The sequence below is a fragment of the Oncorhynchus tshawytscha genome, linkage group LG04 (genome assembly GCF_018296145.1).
Source record: "Oncorhynchus tshawytscha isolate Ot180627B linkage group LG04, Otsh_v2.0, whole genome shotgun sequence".
NCBI lineage: Eukaryota > Metazoa > Chordata > Actinopteri > Salmoniformes > Salmonidae > Oncorhynchus > Oncorhynchus tshawytscha.
In genome coordinates, this window is record NC_056432.1 from 59,346,005 (window position 1) to 59,365,046 (window position 19,042).

The following is a 19,042-nucleotide window of genomic DNA, read 5'->3' on the forward strand; positions in this document are numbered from 1 at the left end:
CTTGTTATCACTATAAAAGACACCTGTCCAAACAGTCACACTCCAAACTCCACTATGGCCAAGACCAAAGAGCTGTCAAAGGACACCAGAAACAAAATTGTAGACCTGCACCAGGCTGGGAAGACTGAATCTGCAATAGGTAAGCAGCTTGGTTTGAAGAAATCAACTGTGGGAGCAATTATTAGGAAATGGAAGACATACAAGACCACTGATAATCTCCCTCGATCTGGGGTTCCACGCAAGATCTCACCCCGTGGGGTCAAAATGATCACAAGAACGGTGAGCAAAAATCCCAGAACCACACGGGGGGACCTAGTGAATGACCTGCAGAGAGCTGGGACCAAAGTAACAAAGCCTACCATCAGTAACACACTACGCCACCAGGGACTCAAATCCTGCAGTGCCAGACGTGTCCCCCTGCTTAAGCCAGTACATGTCCAGGCCCGTCTGAAGTTTGCTAGAGAGCATTTGGATGATCCAGAAGAAGATTGGGAGAATGTCATATGGTCAGATGAAACCAAAATATAACTTTTTAGTAAAAACTCAACTCGTCGTGTTTGGAGGTCAAAGAATGCTGAGTTGCATCCAAAGAACACCATACCAACTGTGAAGCATGGAGATGGAAACATCATGCTTTGGGGCTGTTTTTCTGCAAAGGGACCAGGACGACTGATCCGTGTAAAGGACAGAATGAATGGGGCCATGTATCGTGAGATTTTGAGTGAAAACCTCCTTCCATCAGCAAGGGCATTGAAGATGAAATATGGCTGGGTCTTTCAGCATGACAATGATCCCAAACACACCGCTCGGGCAACGAAGGAGTGGCTTCGTAAGAAGCATTTCAAGGTCCTGGAGTGGCCTAGCCAGTCTCCAGATCTCAACCCCATAGAAAATCTTTGGAGGGAGTTGAAAGTCCGTGTTGCCCAGCAACAGCCCCAAAACATCACTGCTCTAGAGGAGATCTGCATGGAGGAATGGGCCAAAATACCAGCAACAGTGTGTGAAAACCTTGTGAACACTTACAGAAAACGTTTGACCTCTGTCATTGCCAACAAAGGGCATATAAAAGTATTGAAATAAACTTTTGTTATTGACCAAATACATTAAAAATCCTACCATGTGATTTTCTGGATTTTTTTTCTCATTTTGTCTGTCATAGTTGAAGTGTACCTATGATGAAAATTACAGGCCTCTCTCATATTTTTAAGTGGGAGAACTTGCACAATTGATGGCTGACTAAATACTTTTTTGCCCCACTGTAAGCTTATTGTGGGTAAGGAACATTTCTGGGATCTTTTATTTCAGCTCATAAAACATGGGACCAACACTTTACATGTTGCGTTTATATTTCTGTTCAGTGTATTTACATTTTGTTGACTCCAATGCAGTTCCTGGTCGCAACCCCGACTTTGAATACCACTACACCAAAATACGATTTACCAACTTACCTGTGCAGCAGTATTTCATTATGACGTTGAAATAATGATATTTGACTCAGAAAATCAGGAAATATGTTTGATATTTCATTTCATTTTTAATTACGCAGTTACATAGCTCAACACAGACAATAACCTGAATTAGAATGTTTACAGCTTCACACATCCAACATAGCGCACAGTTAAAGAAGGGGAATAGCAAAAAGGGAAGGAAAGCATGCAATAAATAAATAAAATCAGAATTAAATTCTTCTGGCACAGTTCACTTCATCTAAAGAATGGTAATAGGACCCTTAAAGAGGAAAATACATTTTTCTTCAAAGCGCCAACCTTTCCTACAGAAACATTTTTTTTCTGTAATAATGTATTGCACAATACAGTATATAATGCTTCCCTACACATATAAAACCAAGTCTTTGTTTGTCTTGAAGTAATAATGTAACAAAAAAAAAAAACACTTTCATCCCTAACATTGGCTTGGGGAGACCAAGAGCTGTATCCACTTTTGCCATCTCAGCTTTGTATCAGTGCGGGCTTTACAGGGCAATCAATCGCTAAAATCAGATGAGCCAGGAAACTCCATTGACAGAAAGGTGGTAAATGGTTAGGGAGAGGCTGATGCCAACATGCTAGTATTTGCCATCGAAAACACAGAATTTGCCCTCTTCATGTATGCCATAATAAAAACCTAAAGAGATAAGAAAGTGGTCTGTATGTGTGAATGAATGACAGTCTTTATTTATATATAAGACGCAAAGACCTCCAGGCTATGTAGATTTTACATCAGAGGCAGGAACAGTCCTCCTAATACCCCATTATGACATGAGTCATCACAGGGCATGAATGAAATAGAACACTCCACACATAGTTGGTCTTCCATTATTCCATGTCCAGAACGTGAATCCTTTCCTCAGAGCCCATACCACTTTAGGAACCTTGTTGACCTTGTCTGGCCATAAAAAAAAGAGAATTAGTTGTCTTTCTCTCCAGTGGGTCACACAGAACAGGAACTCAGCATGCTAACTCTACTTCAGCTGTCCTTTCAGTGACAGCTTACTTGGCCAAATGTCCAACAGCATCAACCCCTGTATAGACCTGCCCAAAGAACATGTGCCCCAATGCTGGGCTAAAGAAGTGACAGCAGAGAAAGAGAGAGATGGTGTGATAGATATAACAAACACATTTTTTTTTTTGGTCAATAAAAATAGTATTTGCCACAAGTTGTGACAAATCAAAGAGTTATTGTGTTTCAGGGTTGATTCGCAGACAAGCAAAGCACACAGAGAGCATTAAAGGATAATGTGTATTGAAATGTCGTCAAAACCTACGGTAATGTTGTGGATAATATGGTGGGTGAGTTCACTCTGTCTTTCCCTCTCAGTGCACTGCTACATCTTTAGAATTCTCTGCCATTATTCTGACTGAGATGTTTCATTAAAGCTCTGAAGGTTCAAGTAGTTTGTACAGAGAAACTGTGAAAAGAGAAAAACAAGTACACACACACACACACCATGCATTTATTCCATCTGTAAGCAAGGCTTAGGAAGAAAACTCAAAAGCAATCATTACGCATTCCGGAGATGTTTCTGTAGTCTTATCTGAGGCATTAGATATGTAGAAACAAGCGCTTTGATTGCTTGAATAAATAATCTACAAATCTCCACCTTCACAGATGCGTTGGTTGTTTGTTTTTGTCTTGTGCTTTGAGCATGTGTTTATTTCAGACACTTTGGTTAACAGGTATAGTTGGCCTCAAGCCTCCTTATTTCTGGTCTTTTACTCGACACAATTTCAAAATCCACCACCGTGCAGAAATACTTTGGTCTGTGCTTTTATTTGTTGTGGACTACAAATGTAATGGTTTAACGTTCAGCTTGGGGATGGAAGGAATTACTGTATAACGAACCCTGGACAGTGTTGTGTACGCAGAGTGTCCTAGAATCAAAATCATCTGAGTGTTCCTCATTTGATCACTATTTCTGACTGACAAGAGGTTGAGGTGCGAAAATATACACATTGCAAAGTAATCAGTATTAGACCTTTCGGGTTTGTTTCCTATTTGCTCTGATGTTTGTGTGAGTTTGCATGTCTGCTCGCAGCCCTGCTCCCAAAGCTCAGTGACCTCTCCCAGTCATGTGCTGCAGGGTCACAGGAGGTAGCTTGTGGTGGGTCAGGAAACGGGAGGGATGTTCAGTTGGGGGTTAAAGAGCAGAGGGCTGAAGAGGTTTAGAAACACAAACAGGCTGAAGTCATTTCAATACACTGGTAATAACATACGACACACATATACACGCAGATGCAGGGTACCTCGCAGCTTATCACACTTGAACGATTTATATATTACTTTTTGATACTGACATATAGGAAAATAGATCATGTACATATGTGATAAATTAAACAGCACTGTCAATGCTAATTGACATCTAATCGTTTCTGCGTCAATATGTCACTCTAGGTTTTAAATGTGAAAGAGCCTGGCAGACCATACTTGTAACAGTAGAACATAAAACAACACAAAAGCTTGGTCCATTTTAGAGTTATGTGGCCAATTGGTTAGGGATTATTAGATCATTCATTTTAACATGGCAGGTACAGTCCCTATTTAATGCTATGTTTGAAAGCCATTTGAGCCTGTAATTCTAACTTAATGATGTTTTAACTTATAGCTTGTGATGACATTACTGTATGAGATGGCATTCCTCCTTGTTAGTCTGTGATTGTGAAGACATCTGTTCCAACTCTCCCAGGTTCTGAGTCCTTTTTGCCTTGCTAGGATCCTAAAGCTACACGAGGAAAAAATGACTGAGACTGCATCTTCACAAACTAATCTATGGACAGAGTAAGAAAAAAATAACCAGTGAAAGGATTGGGCAGTGTCATGGTTAGGTTAAGCTTAGGTTAGCTTCAGACTTCCAGACCAGTGTGTTGGCTTTGTTTTGAGGGCAGCCCACGGGGTTTTCAGTGTGGCCCACTGCAGTGGCACTTCAGCCCAATGGATGGCAATGTTTCACACAGATACAGATAACTTATTGGGCACAAGTTCTTGCGTTCTGAATCCAATATCCAGAGTAGTGGAGTAATTTAGCCTCATGCTAGGACGCTTTTAGAATCAATGTGTGATAAGCCTCTCTTTCTCCTCTTTAAAACCATCCTCTTGGGCCTGTCATGAGAGCTATAGCTGGCTCCTCTTGAAGGGAGTCAGAGGTGTACGCTGCCATCAATCATAGGGGGAGCTATAAGAACTGTGACTCCAGAAGAAAACCGCTATCGCTGCCAACATCCCTCCTCATAACATCTTTTTGAGATTACACACTCAACAGATTTTGCTAATCTGGTAGAAAAGAAGGATTTATGAGAAATGAAAATTCCTTTGATTAAAAAATGAACTGGAAAGAAATCATATTCTGGACATTGTACATTACTTTCAAGGTTTCTGTTATTTGGCAAACACATTTTTGGACCTCTTTAAATACTATGTACATTCACATTAAGTTACTGATGTTATTTTAAATATATTTATATGTATCTATATTATATGACCCCTATGGGTAGTTGCTGAGGTTCCACCCAGTAGCTGAATTCTCTTCATATTGCACCTCTGTCCTCTCACTGTCTTACAATGCGAGCAATATAAAATATTCTACAAGAGGATTTTCTTTTCATTGATAAAGATACAACAAATTGAACGATAAGTACAACATGGGGTTTTCTCTCCTAGAGTCTTTGCTCCTGCTTCAATGTTTTGTCCAAACTTAAAAAGAAGAAAAGTCCCTCTTTCTGAAAACGCACAAGGGCAGCACAGGTGGACACCAGAGACAGAGACACATATTTTTTTTATCGAGAAACAAAGAAAGGAATATCTACAAGCAGGTTTGATCCCTTCCCAGATATCTGCTCAGAGGTTATGTCCAAAGGGGGTAGGGTTGACAGAGGAACGAGAGAGTTTTAGGGAGGAACATACGGGAAAGTGGGGGGGAGGTAGAAAGAGAGAGAGAAGAGAACTGAGTCTACACCGTTTATGAGGCTCGTTAGTCTGTTTGTCATGCTTTGGAAAAAGAGGGTGAAAAGGTACGACTCACTGAAATGTATCCTCTTGATAGAGTAAAAAAAAAACATAATTAGGAACAAAAGTCTTGTCCGTACTGTACAATGCTTGCTTGGACAGGTTATCAGTTTTTTTGAGGTTATTTTTGGCAGTTCCAATGCCTTTCATCTTCTTTTTGAGGCCAAGTAGCTGCTTCTTTGTCCATTCCGTTACCATTTACATAAATCACTGTCACATTCAGTGGTTCCTCCTTCCATTTCAATTGTCTATTGTGGCAGGCGTTTCAAATGTTTGCTCTGGATTTCTCTCTCTGTGGATCACTGTGGGTATTTTCAGGCTGACAGAGGCCAGCTACAGTACACTCAATATAGAGTTTTAGTGTGACTCCTGTTGTTGCTCTACAGGCTTTATCTCCCAGAGCTTTGCTGCTGAGGAGGTGAAGTTGCTTGCGTTTGGTTACAAGATGAGTGCTTCTCCTTGTCTCTTAGTAACTTTGGCAGTGTAATAAAAAGGTTTGGATCATGTTTTTTTTTAAATTCCTTCTTTGAATTCATTTGGGTTCACATCGGTACAGAGAGGTGAGTCCGGTGTCATTTTCTTGGCTCGCTAGCAAGGTAGTTCACTTTTTTTATTTTTTATTATTTTTCTTATTATTATTTGTTTAGAATATTTGGACTTTTCTTTGTCTTCCTTAAAGCCCAAAAATGAATCATTAGATAAATAATTAGCCGTATTATGGAAGAGTTTCTGAGGGGAAAAAAAAAAATCGCACCATAAGTGTATCTTATCCCCTCTCCTACATCAGAACAGGGGTTTCCGGACTGGTGTCTGGCTTCTTAGATAGGGGACCTCAATCAGGACATGTCCATGGCCCAGTACACAGAGGAGCCTGTTCTATAGACGCATCTATCTATCCATCTCTCAGAGGTCTGGGCTGTTAGTGCACATGCTGGGGGTTAAGAGTCATCCCACTCCTGCTGCGTTAAAGGGAAATCCTCTCCAAGTGCTAAATTCAGATATCTCTTCTTCACAATAAGTGTGGTACCATAACGGGTCTCATGCAATGCAAGCCCCCGACATACACAGCATTGACTGGGCTTATGTTACTGAGGCCACGTGTTGGTCTGGCATATAACAATGCTTATCTTCACACGACATTGTCAGAGTTCAATAACCAAGTCTGGTGTGTTTTTTTGTTTGTTGTAATAGATAGGAAGTTCTGCTTCTGCATTGGTTTATTTTGAGCATTCAGTAAATTAAGCCCGAGCCATGCTAAACACAACAGTGGACCCCTTGACTAGTTTCGAGTTTGACAGAGAGAAAGTCTGTGCGGCTGAGAGACAGTCAGAACGATTTTTGGGGGGAGGTTGAGGAGTTGAGAAAACGTGGCCTTTGGGTAGCTAAGAAGTAGTCAACGGTGCAGTATTCACGGTAGGACCACTACAGATGCAGTACAAAAGAAGGAAAGGGTGCAGTGCGATCGATGGAGATTCCTCTGTTCATTTAGGATGGATGGCAGCTGTACTGTAGCATCAGTGGGAGTGACTGGGCGTGGCAGGGCGGGGTCAGCGAGAGGTGGCGTCCAGCAGTGCAGGGGTCGCTGGGGTGGTGGAGCGTGAGGCACTGCTGGAGCTAGCCTCCTTAGGACTCCCGGAGAGACTGCCTCCTCCACCACCGCTGGTCTGGCCGGGCAGGGAGAGTGGACCAGGGGGGGTGCTCTCTGAGTGTGTAGGGGGTGCGCTGGAGGAGGGGGTGCCCAGAGGAACACTGCTGCCCCCGGGGAGGCCCTGTAGACCCTGGCCACAGACGTGGTGGTGCTTCTCCCAGTCTTTGTGCTGGCAGAAGGAGCCGCAGTAGCGTGCCGTGTTGCAGCCGCTGCACGTCTCACTGGCCTTGCGTCCACAGTTCCAGCAGCTCTGGAGAGACAGTGGGAAGAAGGCATAGAGTTGATAAAATAAATCTCTGTTATATTATTATACAAATATCATTGTTACCACTTATCAAATTCTGTCATGCTATCAACAGGTGAGTTATTTAATTTTATGGGCAACATATTCCCACATTTATTGTCTGGGGCTACAAATGTCCCAAACCACTAGGTGGACTGTCCTGTCTTGTCCTGTCCTGTCTTCTCCTGTGCTGGCCCTGACACTGTTACTCCAACCGCTTGTGAATGCTGTTATTCAGACAGGCGGCTGGAGTCAATCTTTACTAATGAAATGAAAACATGGTGTTGACTCAGACCGGGTGCAGCCAGCTGTGGCTCACATTAACACCACAACCAGACAGTGTCCTGTTTAAGATATACACATTCTGTGCAGAATATGGGATTTTGATAGAGAACTGATAGGTTAAACACTTCTCCAGGCACTGTGAAAATCTGTTGCTCTGTGCAGAACCTGTCTGTGTAGCTCGAACACACACACATTGTATTTAGGACTCTGGCTTGTATAGAACTGGTGAATGAGCTTACTGAGATGCGAATGCTGGTGGTGGGGAGGGGGCATGTTATGAAGTGTGTGTGACAGTAAGTCATGTGAAGAGAAGGTGTGTGTAAAATGTCTATTTTGAGGAAGTGTTACTGTGAGGTCTAAAATAAATGGGTTAGCTGTGTGACAGTTTGTTATGTAAAACGGGTGGTTGGTGGGTTGAGGTGACACGATTGATTGTGAGTGTGCTTTGTGATGCAGTGCAGCAGTGTGTGCCTCTGTTTACTGACAGTAGGGTGAGAAGTGTATCTCTCGTTATGCCTGCTGCTGTGCTGTGGTATGTTAGAGGGCACAGGGTGTGGGGCATGGGGTACACTCTTAGAAAAAAGGGTTCCAAAAGGGTTCTCCGGCTGTCCACATAGGAGATCCATATTTGGTTCCAGGTAGAACCCTTTTTGGTTCCATGTAGAACCCTCTGTGTTCCACCTGGAACCAACAGGGTCCTAACTGGAACCAAAAAGGGTTCCTAAAAGGGTTCCTAAACCCTTTTAGGGTTCTAGATAGCATATTTTTTTCACAGGGGCTATTTATACTCTACGGAGACAGATCCTACGGGGCGTAGTGGAATGTAGCAACGTCGTCTTTCATCACAAAATGGGTGGCTCCTTGTAGTGCCTCCTTGTAACGCGCTGTATCATTCCTTGCGTAGTCATGGGGGCAGTAGGCAACGAAGCTCGCTCGGTTCCTCTATAGGCTATGCATCAAAGTAGCATTGATAAATTAGTATAATCTCAGCGACTGTTCAAACAGTAAACCAAACAACATTATAGCCTTATTAGCACCCCCCCCCATTCTATTTTTAGCTGATATGGGAGTGAATACATTGAAGCGGTATATCAAATTGGGATAATTTTGTAGGTTACAGAGGCAAGTATAAGAATATTTGCCTGGGCTTACTAATTCATTATAAATCTGATTATTTCACATTGTGACGTGGGAAGCTAAAAGCACAGATTGAACAATGAGACAGATATTTCACCGGATGTATACATGTGAAGTATCCACTTGGCGTTTCCACTCACAGTGGCTCAGTGGCCAGCAGTGGGAGAAGATGGAACGAGATGGATTTTGGCCGACATTCGGCACATTTTCTCATCGATGAAACATTTGATCTCAATACAGTTTTTCTTTTCCCAAAACTAGAATCTGTTACAAACAGAGTGGACTAAGTTTTGTAGACTTTATCCTTTGCCAAAGTTTAAAATAATTGCATTGTTTAGGAGTGCAAAGGCAAATTGAGTTATTGCACATGAGTAGGCGTTTCCTAACGGAAATATGCACATGTATGCTAGAACGCGCCAATAGGATCTCGCTAGCTCGTGCTTGGCTCTGCCCACTATGACTCATTTGTTACTGTTTGAGATGATAGGCTGTGGTCTATCTTGGTTAAGTTATAAAAAATCTTTGCTAAAAGGCTAGCAAGCTTGCAGTGTTTAGACCACATGCTAGCAAGGGAAGCCAAGACAAGACACTCTTCTTTTGCTTTCATAACAAATGAGAAGAAAACCTTGGTGAGGTATCATGTTACCAAAATAGTGCACGTTGCGTGCACGTAGCTCTACGCATGTTAAGTGTGTGGAAAACTTAAGAGTGTAGGATAGTGTGGGGGCATGGGGGTGTGTGTGTGTGTTTGTGTGTCTGTGGGCGATAAGGCTGTGATGCTCACTTCGCTGGAGTCCTCCTGCTGGTTGATGACGGTCAGTGCATCCTCAGAGGCCTGTTTTCTGGCCTCGGCCAGCGCCCTCTCCATCTTGGACCTCTCAGCGGAGATCATCTCATGGGCCTTCCTCTCAGCATCCGACACAGCCTTCTGTAGCTCCGACATGGCCTGCCTCTTCACCTCGTTCACTGCCTCCTCTGTGGAGAGAGAGAGAGAGAGAGAGAGAGAGAGAGAGAGAGAGAGAGAGAGAGAGAGAGAGAGAGAGAGAGAGAGAGAGAGAGAGAGAGAGAGAGAGAGAGAGAGAGAGAGAGAGAGAGAGAGAGAGAGAGAGAGAGAGAGACAGAGAGACAGAGACAGAGAGACAGAGAGACAGAGAGACAGAGAGACAGAGAGACAGAGAGACAGAGAGAGAGAGACAGAGACAGAGACAGAGACAGAGACAGAGAGAGAGAGAGAGAGAGAGAGAGAGAGAGAGAGGCGTCAGTCCCCATGACCACTCCTACTCTGTCATCCTTTATTGAGGCACTCTAAGAGCTCCATTTGTATTATCTCGGCAAACAGATGCATATCATCCAAGATTTAAAGCATTTTGTCGGGAAAAAGAAGCCTGTTAATAATGAATTAAAAGACGTCTGGTAACAATCATTTCCAGCGCTGACACCAGCAGATGTCTCCAAACTTTGTTCGTAAACTTGCCTATTAACCCAGTACTCTGTGACTCTCTGCTTTTGATGAAAAGAAATCCGAGTGAATGAACAAAGAAACAGACGTAAGAACTGAGGAGTGAAAATGGCTTCGGTGCCATTGATGCATAACTTTGCTAACAGGGGGTTAACTGTGGTAGAGGTCCCATCCCCTGGCCTTTGTTCTACAAATGCCAACTCATGTGAGTGAATAGGCAGTGTTTTTAGAGAAGTCCGGTGTGTGAACTCCTTTACAGACACGAATCCAAAATAGACGCTAAGGCTGGTTCTGATTAGAAGACAGTGGTAATCCGGCTAGGAAGGAATCACAATCCCTCTCATTAGTTTCTTCATGTTACAAGGAGACCATAACACAACATCAGAGATTCCTTTAGTTTTAGCTCTTGCAGAATTCTGCCGAGAGAAAACAGCTGCCCCGCATAATCCAACTAATTAAATCCTCATGTTCAATCACCAAATGGATATTTTATGAACATGAAAAATATCATATCAAACTGTCAACTGACACAGTATATGGGATAAGTAATTGTCTTGTACAACCAAAACGAGGGGAAGTTGTATTACTAGATTCGTCTCCCTTCTACACACAGACATGACGTGAGAGCCATACCGTGGTCTATTCTCCCTCCCTATTCTCCCTCTCATTCTTCCAGTCAGTCAGTGTAAAGGAGATGAGCCATTTCTCCATCTCTGGTCCAGCTGTCTAGGGCTGCTGTGTTGAGCTGGGGTATGGGGGCTGGGCGGCTAGTCCCGTGTGTATGTGCTGAATATGAGGATATGTGTGTGTGTGTGTGCGTGCGTGCGTGCGTGTCTTTGTGTGTGCGAGTCTGTCTCCTCTGCTCAGAAACTAGAGAAGTAGTTTGTATTCCGTTTATCCTCTCAACACCTCCCGCACACGTCTTCTTCCCTGGCTTTTTTCATCCTGCCCGTCTCTACCTTCATCCACCATTTCAGTTCTACATTTCTTCCCTTCTTAAAGGCGCATGCCTTCTCCTAACTATCGGTACAGTCCTCTGCTGCTCAATTATCAGGCTTAATGCATGCATCACTACGGTTAGTTTACAAATGTAATTAATTCTTATCAAGGAGCCTGCAGAGCAGATGCTAGGACAATTAGCACTTAATGCAAAACACGGAGGGGCAGCAATATTAACGTTTTAATTCCGGAGGGATCCGGCAGGTGTTTCTGTTTCACACTTCAGATCTTGCCTTTCAAGGCGGCAGAGTCTCTCAACCCGACCGACACCAGAGAATACGTGTCTTTTTCTAATGAAAGAGATGGACTGCAGTTATGCTGTTTGCTGAGGGAGCAGTGGTAATAGGACAGAGGTGGTGCAGTAGTGAATACCATTGGAGGCGTCTCACACGCACATACACTCGGGAGGGGGGCTGTCATACTCACCCTGCTTGTTTTGGAGTTGCTTCAGTGCTGGGGAGAGTGGGATACTTGTAGCACCTGTATGAAAAACAACTGTAAATTAAAATAGTTCTCCTGCTGGTGAAAATGCAGCACATTATCTCGCAGGCAACAGCATCTTTCCCCACACAGTATTTGAATATGACTGCATCATAATTGTGTTGGTACTCAGTGGGACCAGGGCTGCGTCATAACTGACTCCATTTGGGATATGCTAGCTATATAAGGCACAGGCACTGCAACCACCCCTGCTACATATAACGGAATCAGACTGCTCTGCGTATGATGGCGACAGTCATTAGTCTGACTAAGGGGCTTGGTCCCAGATTGCCAACAGTTACTAGAACGCAATTGATTTGACTGGTTCAACTATACCTAAAACAACGAGTTAAAAGCTGTCACAATGAAAAGCAGTATTATATGAACTAAGCTTTACTACTCCTAAGCAGAGGAAATCCCTCCTCCTCCTCCCTCTCCCCGGTGAAGCTGCAGGCCCCACCTCTGCTCTGGACAGCGCCAGGTTGGTTAGTGCATTTTCACTGCAGCTGAACTGCAGTTGCCATTCATTGCGGTTAAAGGTGGAACATTCTTAGCCCTAATGACACACATGACAGTCACAGGCCCTCCAATCCCATCCCTGTCCTTACGTAACTATGGTAACAGGAGAGGCAGTGCTATCTGCAGTGGCGGTTGCCGTGAGGGTGACGGGAGACAGTTCAGTCAGGACGGACGTGTGGTTACTCACCAGCTTTCCTCCAGATCTCCTCAGGTAGGTAGCCAGACGCAGGTCTGTGCAGGAAGTCCCTATGAATCTCTGAAACACAATCCAGACCAGAACATCAGTCAGTCTACCACTCTCCACACACACACACACACACACACTTTATGAGCCAAATCCTAACTGAAAATAACTCAACATTTCTGCACAGATTTCCCACTAACGTCAGTGCATGGTTTACCCAAAAGTCCAAGCTACATGCATAGATCTCTAGTTAGGATTCAGCCCCCTGCGTCCCAACCACATGAACACACTCAAACTTGAGCTTCGTTTAGCTTTGTAACATTTAATTTCATCCCCCAGCCCAATGTCTCTGTGGCCATGCAATGCCAGCATGCTCTCCTCTTTCCTCAGAGCAGACAGAACACACAGAGTGAGTGACAGTGTGGAGTGAGGCCATGCTGGAGGCCTGGTGGTGCTGGTGTCTGCAGCAGTGGAAGTACCTATGGGCTGCTGTGTCTCGACGTTGTTAGGAGTGTTGGAGGAGGAGTTGTGAGGAGGTAGAGGTAGAGGAGGAGGAGGAGGGCGTGGCTGGCCGTTGCTCCCACCTTTTTTCATATCTTCCACGTCGCTGTAGCGCCGGATCCAGTGGTTCATCTCCTCGCGGTCGGCCTCCTGGCAACGCCGCAGCACCGTGAGAGACCGGCGTGTCTTCTCCACCATGTCCATGATGCAGTTGAGCAGCTGCAGGGGGGAGGAGGAGGGAATGAGGGAGGGAGGGAGGGGGAGACATGATCAGAGTGCCGCTCTACTCTCTGATTTACTCTCCTACAGTTCAGACTCTGACAACAGGCAGCTGCTCTCGGTGGTGCTAAAGAGTGGCAGAGCCTCTGCACCTAAAAGTCCACTGTTAAATCAGGGTTGAGGTTTTAATCGGAAGTACTGTATAGTGCAGATTCTGAAATTAGGCTATGAAAAAACACAATCAGGCCTAACCTTTATCAAGATGTGAAATTGTATGAGAACATTTTCATTGACGGTAATTTGAGTGATTTTTTTCCCGGAGCAATCCAGTCTCTCTAGAATCATTTTTTGCTGCTTAGGTGCAACAAAACTTTCTCAGGAGCACTCCTGAGTGCGTGACCCTGTCCCCGTTTTAGCAGCGTGAGCCAGCGGTGCTGAGTATGTGTGTGTGTGTGTGTGTGTGTGTGTGTGTGTGTGCGTGTGTGCGTGTGTGTGTGTGAATGAGGTTGAGTGGTTATACAGAGCAGTGAAGTAAAAATGGCTGTAACAGCTGTGCTACTGATGGAAAAGGCCTAACCAATTCATTCCACCCCTGTGCTCCCTCCAAGCCCCTGTCTGCTAAAGCCTTTCACCCACACCTCCTCCCCTTGCCTTCCTCTTTATATTATTCTTCACTAACTCTCGTTCTCTCTCAACATTGTTTCTCTTTCTGCCTTTGCCCTTCAACCCCCGGTCTGCAAAATGCTTTTTACGTTCACCTCCTTCCTTCCATATTCTCTCTTTCTAAATATCTCTCTCTCTGCCTGCTTCTCTCTCTCTTTCTCCGCCTCCTACTCTCTCTCTCTCTCTCTCTCTCTCTCTCTCTCTCTCTGTTATCTATATTTATTTCAGTAGAGTGTTTCTAATTTGGCAGAGGCCCAGCACAGGCCAGTTCGCTCCATGACTGCAGCCCTTGTCTCAGCTGCTCTCCCCAGCTGGAGCTGTCCTCTACTGGGTCCCTCGCTCCATCTGTGGCCCTTTTTAGTGCCTGAGTGTGTGTGTGTGTGTGTGTGCGCATGTGCCGTGCATGCGTGTGTGTGTGTATTAGCGAGTGTTCCAGCCTTGGTAAAGGTAAGGGGAGCTCAGAGTGCTTGCTCCAGTCTTTGTACGCTGGCCAGAGAGGCCTCGGCATGGACACAAGCCTCTACAGACCCCCTAAGGTCAGCTGTCCATCAAATGCAAACTCCGCTGAGGTTTCGGTTCTTAAACCTGTCAGCAGCACCCTGTCTCCCCTCGTTCCACCTCCTTTCATATAATCTACAGAACTGAGAGCTGTACTACTCACTTCTCTGTTGGATGGGAGATATTAGGGAGATATTAGGGCGATATTAGGATAAAACCGGGGAGCCCTACCCCAGCAACACGTACATTATCGAGGTGCTTCCACTCCTCGGCCCACTCCCGATCTGTCAGGCGGTGATCGATCACTTCCTCCTGACGTGCTCCATGCACGGCTGCAACACAAACACACAGTCCTGCGTTCAGCACTTAGGCACCATCACCACATATGAGCCATTCTGGCTCCAGTCTCCTCCACATACAGGACATTAGGGCTCAAACACTTCCTTATACAGTGTGAGCCATTGCGGCTCTAACCGAGGGACGACGCATATGGATTCCTAGGAGGACATACCCAAGAATGTGTCACTATAGGCTTTTTATAGACTACCTTGGGGATTTAACACCAAACTTTGACAACCTCTCATTGTTCTTTAGAGACGCCATGAGGCCCTCTCACTCTCTCTCTCTCCCTCATCCCTCCCTCGCCCCTTTCTCATTCCCTCCCCCTCTCACCTGTCTGCCGGTGCCTGTCCCGAGCCTCGCGGTGCTCTGCTGTGTGGCGGTAGGCATCGCGGTAGTGGTGGGCCAGAGCCATGTCCTCCAGACGGTAGTGTTGGGGGGCAGGGGGGTTGGGGTGAGACAGGCCGTTGGGGGGGTGCGTGGGCAGGCCGTTGGGGGGCGGGTGGGCTGGCAGGCCAGTGCTGGGACTGAAGCGCTGGCTGGGGCTGATGGTGCAGGGCCGCTTGGCCAGGTGCTCCGGGTGGTGCCCGTCTCTCTCTGAGTCTTTGGTCCTGAAGGAAGAGAGCACAGGTCAACACGGTTGCATTCCCTTCATACGTGTCACCACCAAATCAGACACTTTCACTCACTTTACAATTGTTAACATCTCATAGAATATGAGGAAAATGATTGTTTTGGTATTAGTATGCCACTGAGGAAGTTACAAGATTTGTTATAGTCAAAATGTACCTGTAAACTTAAGACATTCTAGATTTACTGGGCCGCTAACCTGTTGTTGTTACTAGAAGACATGAGCAGTAAATCTGACAGTGTTTCAGGAATCCTCCCTGCTGAGAAGCTCACTGTTCACTTCAGACAGAATCTACTCCAGAGTGTGTGCACAGCTGTACGCCATACGTAAGAAATACACTCGGTATATTCTGTGTCTCGAGCTGGGATCCAAACTCTTAATCCTAATATCCCTCAACTCACTCTCGTAACTTGCAAGTGTAGCCTCTCCCACAGACCTACGGGGCCGTTGTGAGTCTGTGTTTGGCAGATGTTCAGTGACGGTCCTGTTTTGGGAGCCATCTGGACAGTTTAAACGCTGGTGTTGATATTAATCTGTTTAGCTTGGTGAAACAGCCAGGCATTCGGAGGTAAATCGCTCTCTATCATCGCCGGGATCAAAGGCAAATGAAAGGAATTTCAGCGCCATGTGGATGCGAGTGTGTTTTTGTTTATGAGTGAGTGTGTGTATATTACTGTCTGTGTGTGTGTGTGTATGGGTATTTGCCCTCTCTTTGTTTACGTGATGTAGCCCCTCCCACACTCCACCCCCAATCCCCTCTCCACTTCTGGCAAGCTCTGGGTCATGGGGTGAGACTGTGAGGGGGGGATGTGTCTGTCTTTTTAAAAATGTGTATTTTTTTAATATTTCACCTTTATTTAACTAGGCAAGTCAGTTAAGAACAAATTCGTATTTACAATGACAGCCTAACCCGGCCAAACCTGGACGACGCTGGGCCAATTGTGCGCCGCTCTGTGGGTCTCCCAATCACGGCCGGATGTGATACAGCCTGGATTCGAACCAGGGCCCGTAGTGACGCCTCTTGGACTGAGATGCAGTGCCTTAGACCGCTGTGCCCCTCTGTCAGTCCTCTAGCCCACCACCGATATCTCACAAATCAAAGCAACAGCTGGCCCAACCTGCCGTGACACTGTAAGCCAGGGGTTGGGAGGCGGAGGTGTGCAGATTACAGAGGGATTGCCCGTTCCTCCACCCTCTCTCTCTCTCTCTCTCTCTCTCTCCCTCTCTCTCTCCCTTTCCCCCTCCATCCCTCTCCGTCAGGATCAGTTCAAGCAGGGCTTCAGCAGGATCTGGACACATCCCTGACATATGGGCAGCTTCAAGAAGACACATTGACTGACTAGCTGACTGAAGGTGAGGACAGGAGAGGAGAAGAGAGGAGAGGCAGCCAGAGATAAAGGGAGGGGGAGAGAGAGAGACGGGGGAGGAGAGTAGTGCTGTGGTTTTGTCTGTCTTAAATTCCAGATGTGTATCCCCCTCCACACCCCCCTCCATACGGCCCTGTGTGGGGGGGCGGATATGGCAGCAAGCTGCTTTGGGTAGGGCAGGGAAGTGTATAGGACAGTGAGGGCATTGTCTGTGGGTTGGACTGAGTACATCTCCTCATACTGTACTGGGGCCGCTGACACAGAGCCACTGCTGCTGCTGTGGTTATAGCGTGACGTCCACAGCATCTGGACTTATCCTCCTCTTCTCATCCTCTTCTACTCCTACTCCTCCCTCTCTCCTCCTCCTTCCCTCACAGACAGCTGGCACAGCCTGCATCGCCCTCCCTGCCCGCCTGGCATCAGGGCTGCCCAGACTTCCGCCTCCCGCACAGAGGATTTATAACCTCCCCCTTGTGGCTTGCCATTTCCAAATACCCAGAAATAATTCAATTATTTGTGTGTGTAAGCCTGTGTGTGTTTTTTTCAGTTGTGTTTCTGCTGTAAGATGGAGGGAGAGGAGTGATAAGTTTGTTTTCCAGCTGTGGTATGTGACGTGTCTGCATAGTGTGTGTACTCTGAGTGTGTGTGTGTGTGTGTGGTGGTCAGTCAGTACCTGTCGGGGGTCCTCCTCTTGCCATGCTCGTTGATCTCCATCATGATCTCAGAGGAGTCCAGGGGCGAGCTGGCGTTGGCGTCCAGCAGCAGCTGCTCATGCTGGGCCAGATACTGGGCGGGAGTCTGCTTGGCCATCCGTGCACAGTGGAGGAGCTCTCTCTGAAGCAGGGGCAGGTTTGCCTGTTAGAGGAGAGGGAAGGGGGGAGGAGGGATAGAGGGATGAAAGGAGAAGATATGGTAAGTGGAAAAGGGCGAGAGGAGGAGGAGGGTCAAGGTGGAGGAGAGAGGAGAGACAGGGCATAAAAATAAAATAGTTTTAGAGTGAAGAGTTAGAGCATGTGGGGGGGGAAAGACAAAGAGAAAGAGAGATTGAGAGAGAGAGAGAGAGGATGAGACAGTGAGATAACACAGACTCACCAACCCCACATTCCTCCCCAGCGTCTGTCTCTCTCAGGGGGAGGAAGAGGGGAGAGAGGAGGGGTAAGTGGGTGCTGTCAGAGAGCTCAGTCAGGCCGTCACTTTGACAAAGCACAGTGCTGGCTGCCATGTCACAGATGTGTAACCTCATGGCACAGCAGGCGGGCTGGAAAACTGTCCTATTGACACCAGGCCCTGAGCCATCCTCTGGATGCTGCTAAAGGCACGCCAAGCCGCTCTCACAACAATAATAATAATCTCCACTAATGAGACAGCTAGCGCCCACCAGACACTGGCCTATCTACCTATCTATAGTATCTATCTATAGTATCTATCTATAGTATCTATCTATCTATCTATCTATCTATCTATCTAATCTATCTATCTATCGTATCTATCTATCGTATCTATCTATCTATCGTATCTATCTATCTATCTATCTATCTATCTATCTAATCTATCTATCTATCGTATCTATCTATAGTATCTATCTATCTATAGTATCTATCTATCTATAGTATCTATCTATAGTATCTACCTATCTATAGTATCTACCTATCTATAGTATCTAGATATAGTATCTATCTATCTATCTATCTATCTATCTATCTATCTATCTATCTATCTATCTATCTATCTATCTATCTATCTATCTATCTATCTATCTATCTATCTATCTATCTATCTATCTATCTATCTATCTATCTATCTATCTATCTATCTATCTATCTATAGTATCTATCTATCTATCTATCTATCTATCTATCTATCTATAGTATCTATCTATCTATAGTATCTACCTATCTATAGTATCTATAGTATCTATCTATCTATAGTATCTATCTATCTATCTATCTATCTATCTATCTATCTATCTATCTATCTATCTATCTATCTATCTATCTATCTATCTATCTATCTATCTATCTATCTATCTATCTATCTATCTAATCTATCTATCTATCGTATCTATCTATAGTATCTATCTATCTATAGTATCTATCTATCTATAGTATCTATCTATCTATAGTATCTACCTATCTATAGTATCTACCTATCTATAGCATCTATAGTATCTATCTATAGTATCTATCTATAGTATCTATCTATAGTATCTATCTATCTATCTATCTATCTATCTATCTATCTATCTATCTATCTATCTATCTATCTATCTATCTATCTATCTATCTATCTATCTATCTATCTATCTATCTATCTATCTATCTATCTATCTAT

At 45.0% G+C, this 19,042-nt stretch overlaps 1 protein-coding gene across 7 annotated transcripts in view; it reads right to left on the bottom strand.

Moving 5' to 3' along the window:
- Positions 1-2,381: 2,381 nt before the first annotated feature.
- Positions 2,382-19,042, bottom strand: part of LOC112249119 (protein CBFA2T3-like) — a 56,149-nt gene continuing 39,488 nt past the window's right edge. For 4 of the 7 annotated variants that reach the window (XM_042320940.1, XM_042320939.1, XM_042320944.1 and 1 more), the window contains exons 5-12: positions 17,385-17,566; positions 15,047-15,324; positions 14,606-14,706; positions 12,973-13,213; positions 12,497-12,565; positions 11,737-11,790; positions 9,637-9,827; positions 2,382-7,397 (exon numbers count right to left, since the gene is read on the bottom strand). In XM_042320940.1, coding sequence (XP_042176874.1) covers positions 7,047-7,397; positions 9,637-9,827; positions 11,737-11,790; positions 12,497-12,565; positions 12,973-13,213; positions 14,606-14,706; positions 15,047-15,324; positions 17,385-17,566 — 1,467 coding nt within the window. In that variant the 3' untranslated portion in view covers positions 2,382-7,046. The remainder of the gene's footprint in view (positions 7,398-9,636; positions 9,828-11,736; positions 11,791-12,496; positions 12,566-12,972; positions 13,214-14,605; positions 14,707-15,046; positions 15,325-17,384; positions 17,567-19,042) is intronic. The other 3 variants (XM_042320942.1, XM_042320941.1, XM_042320943.1) reach the window with 2 other exon arrangements.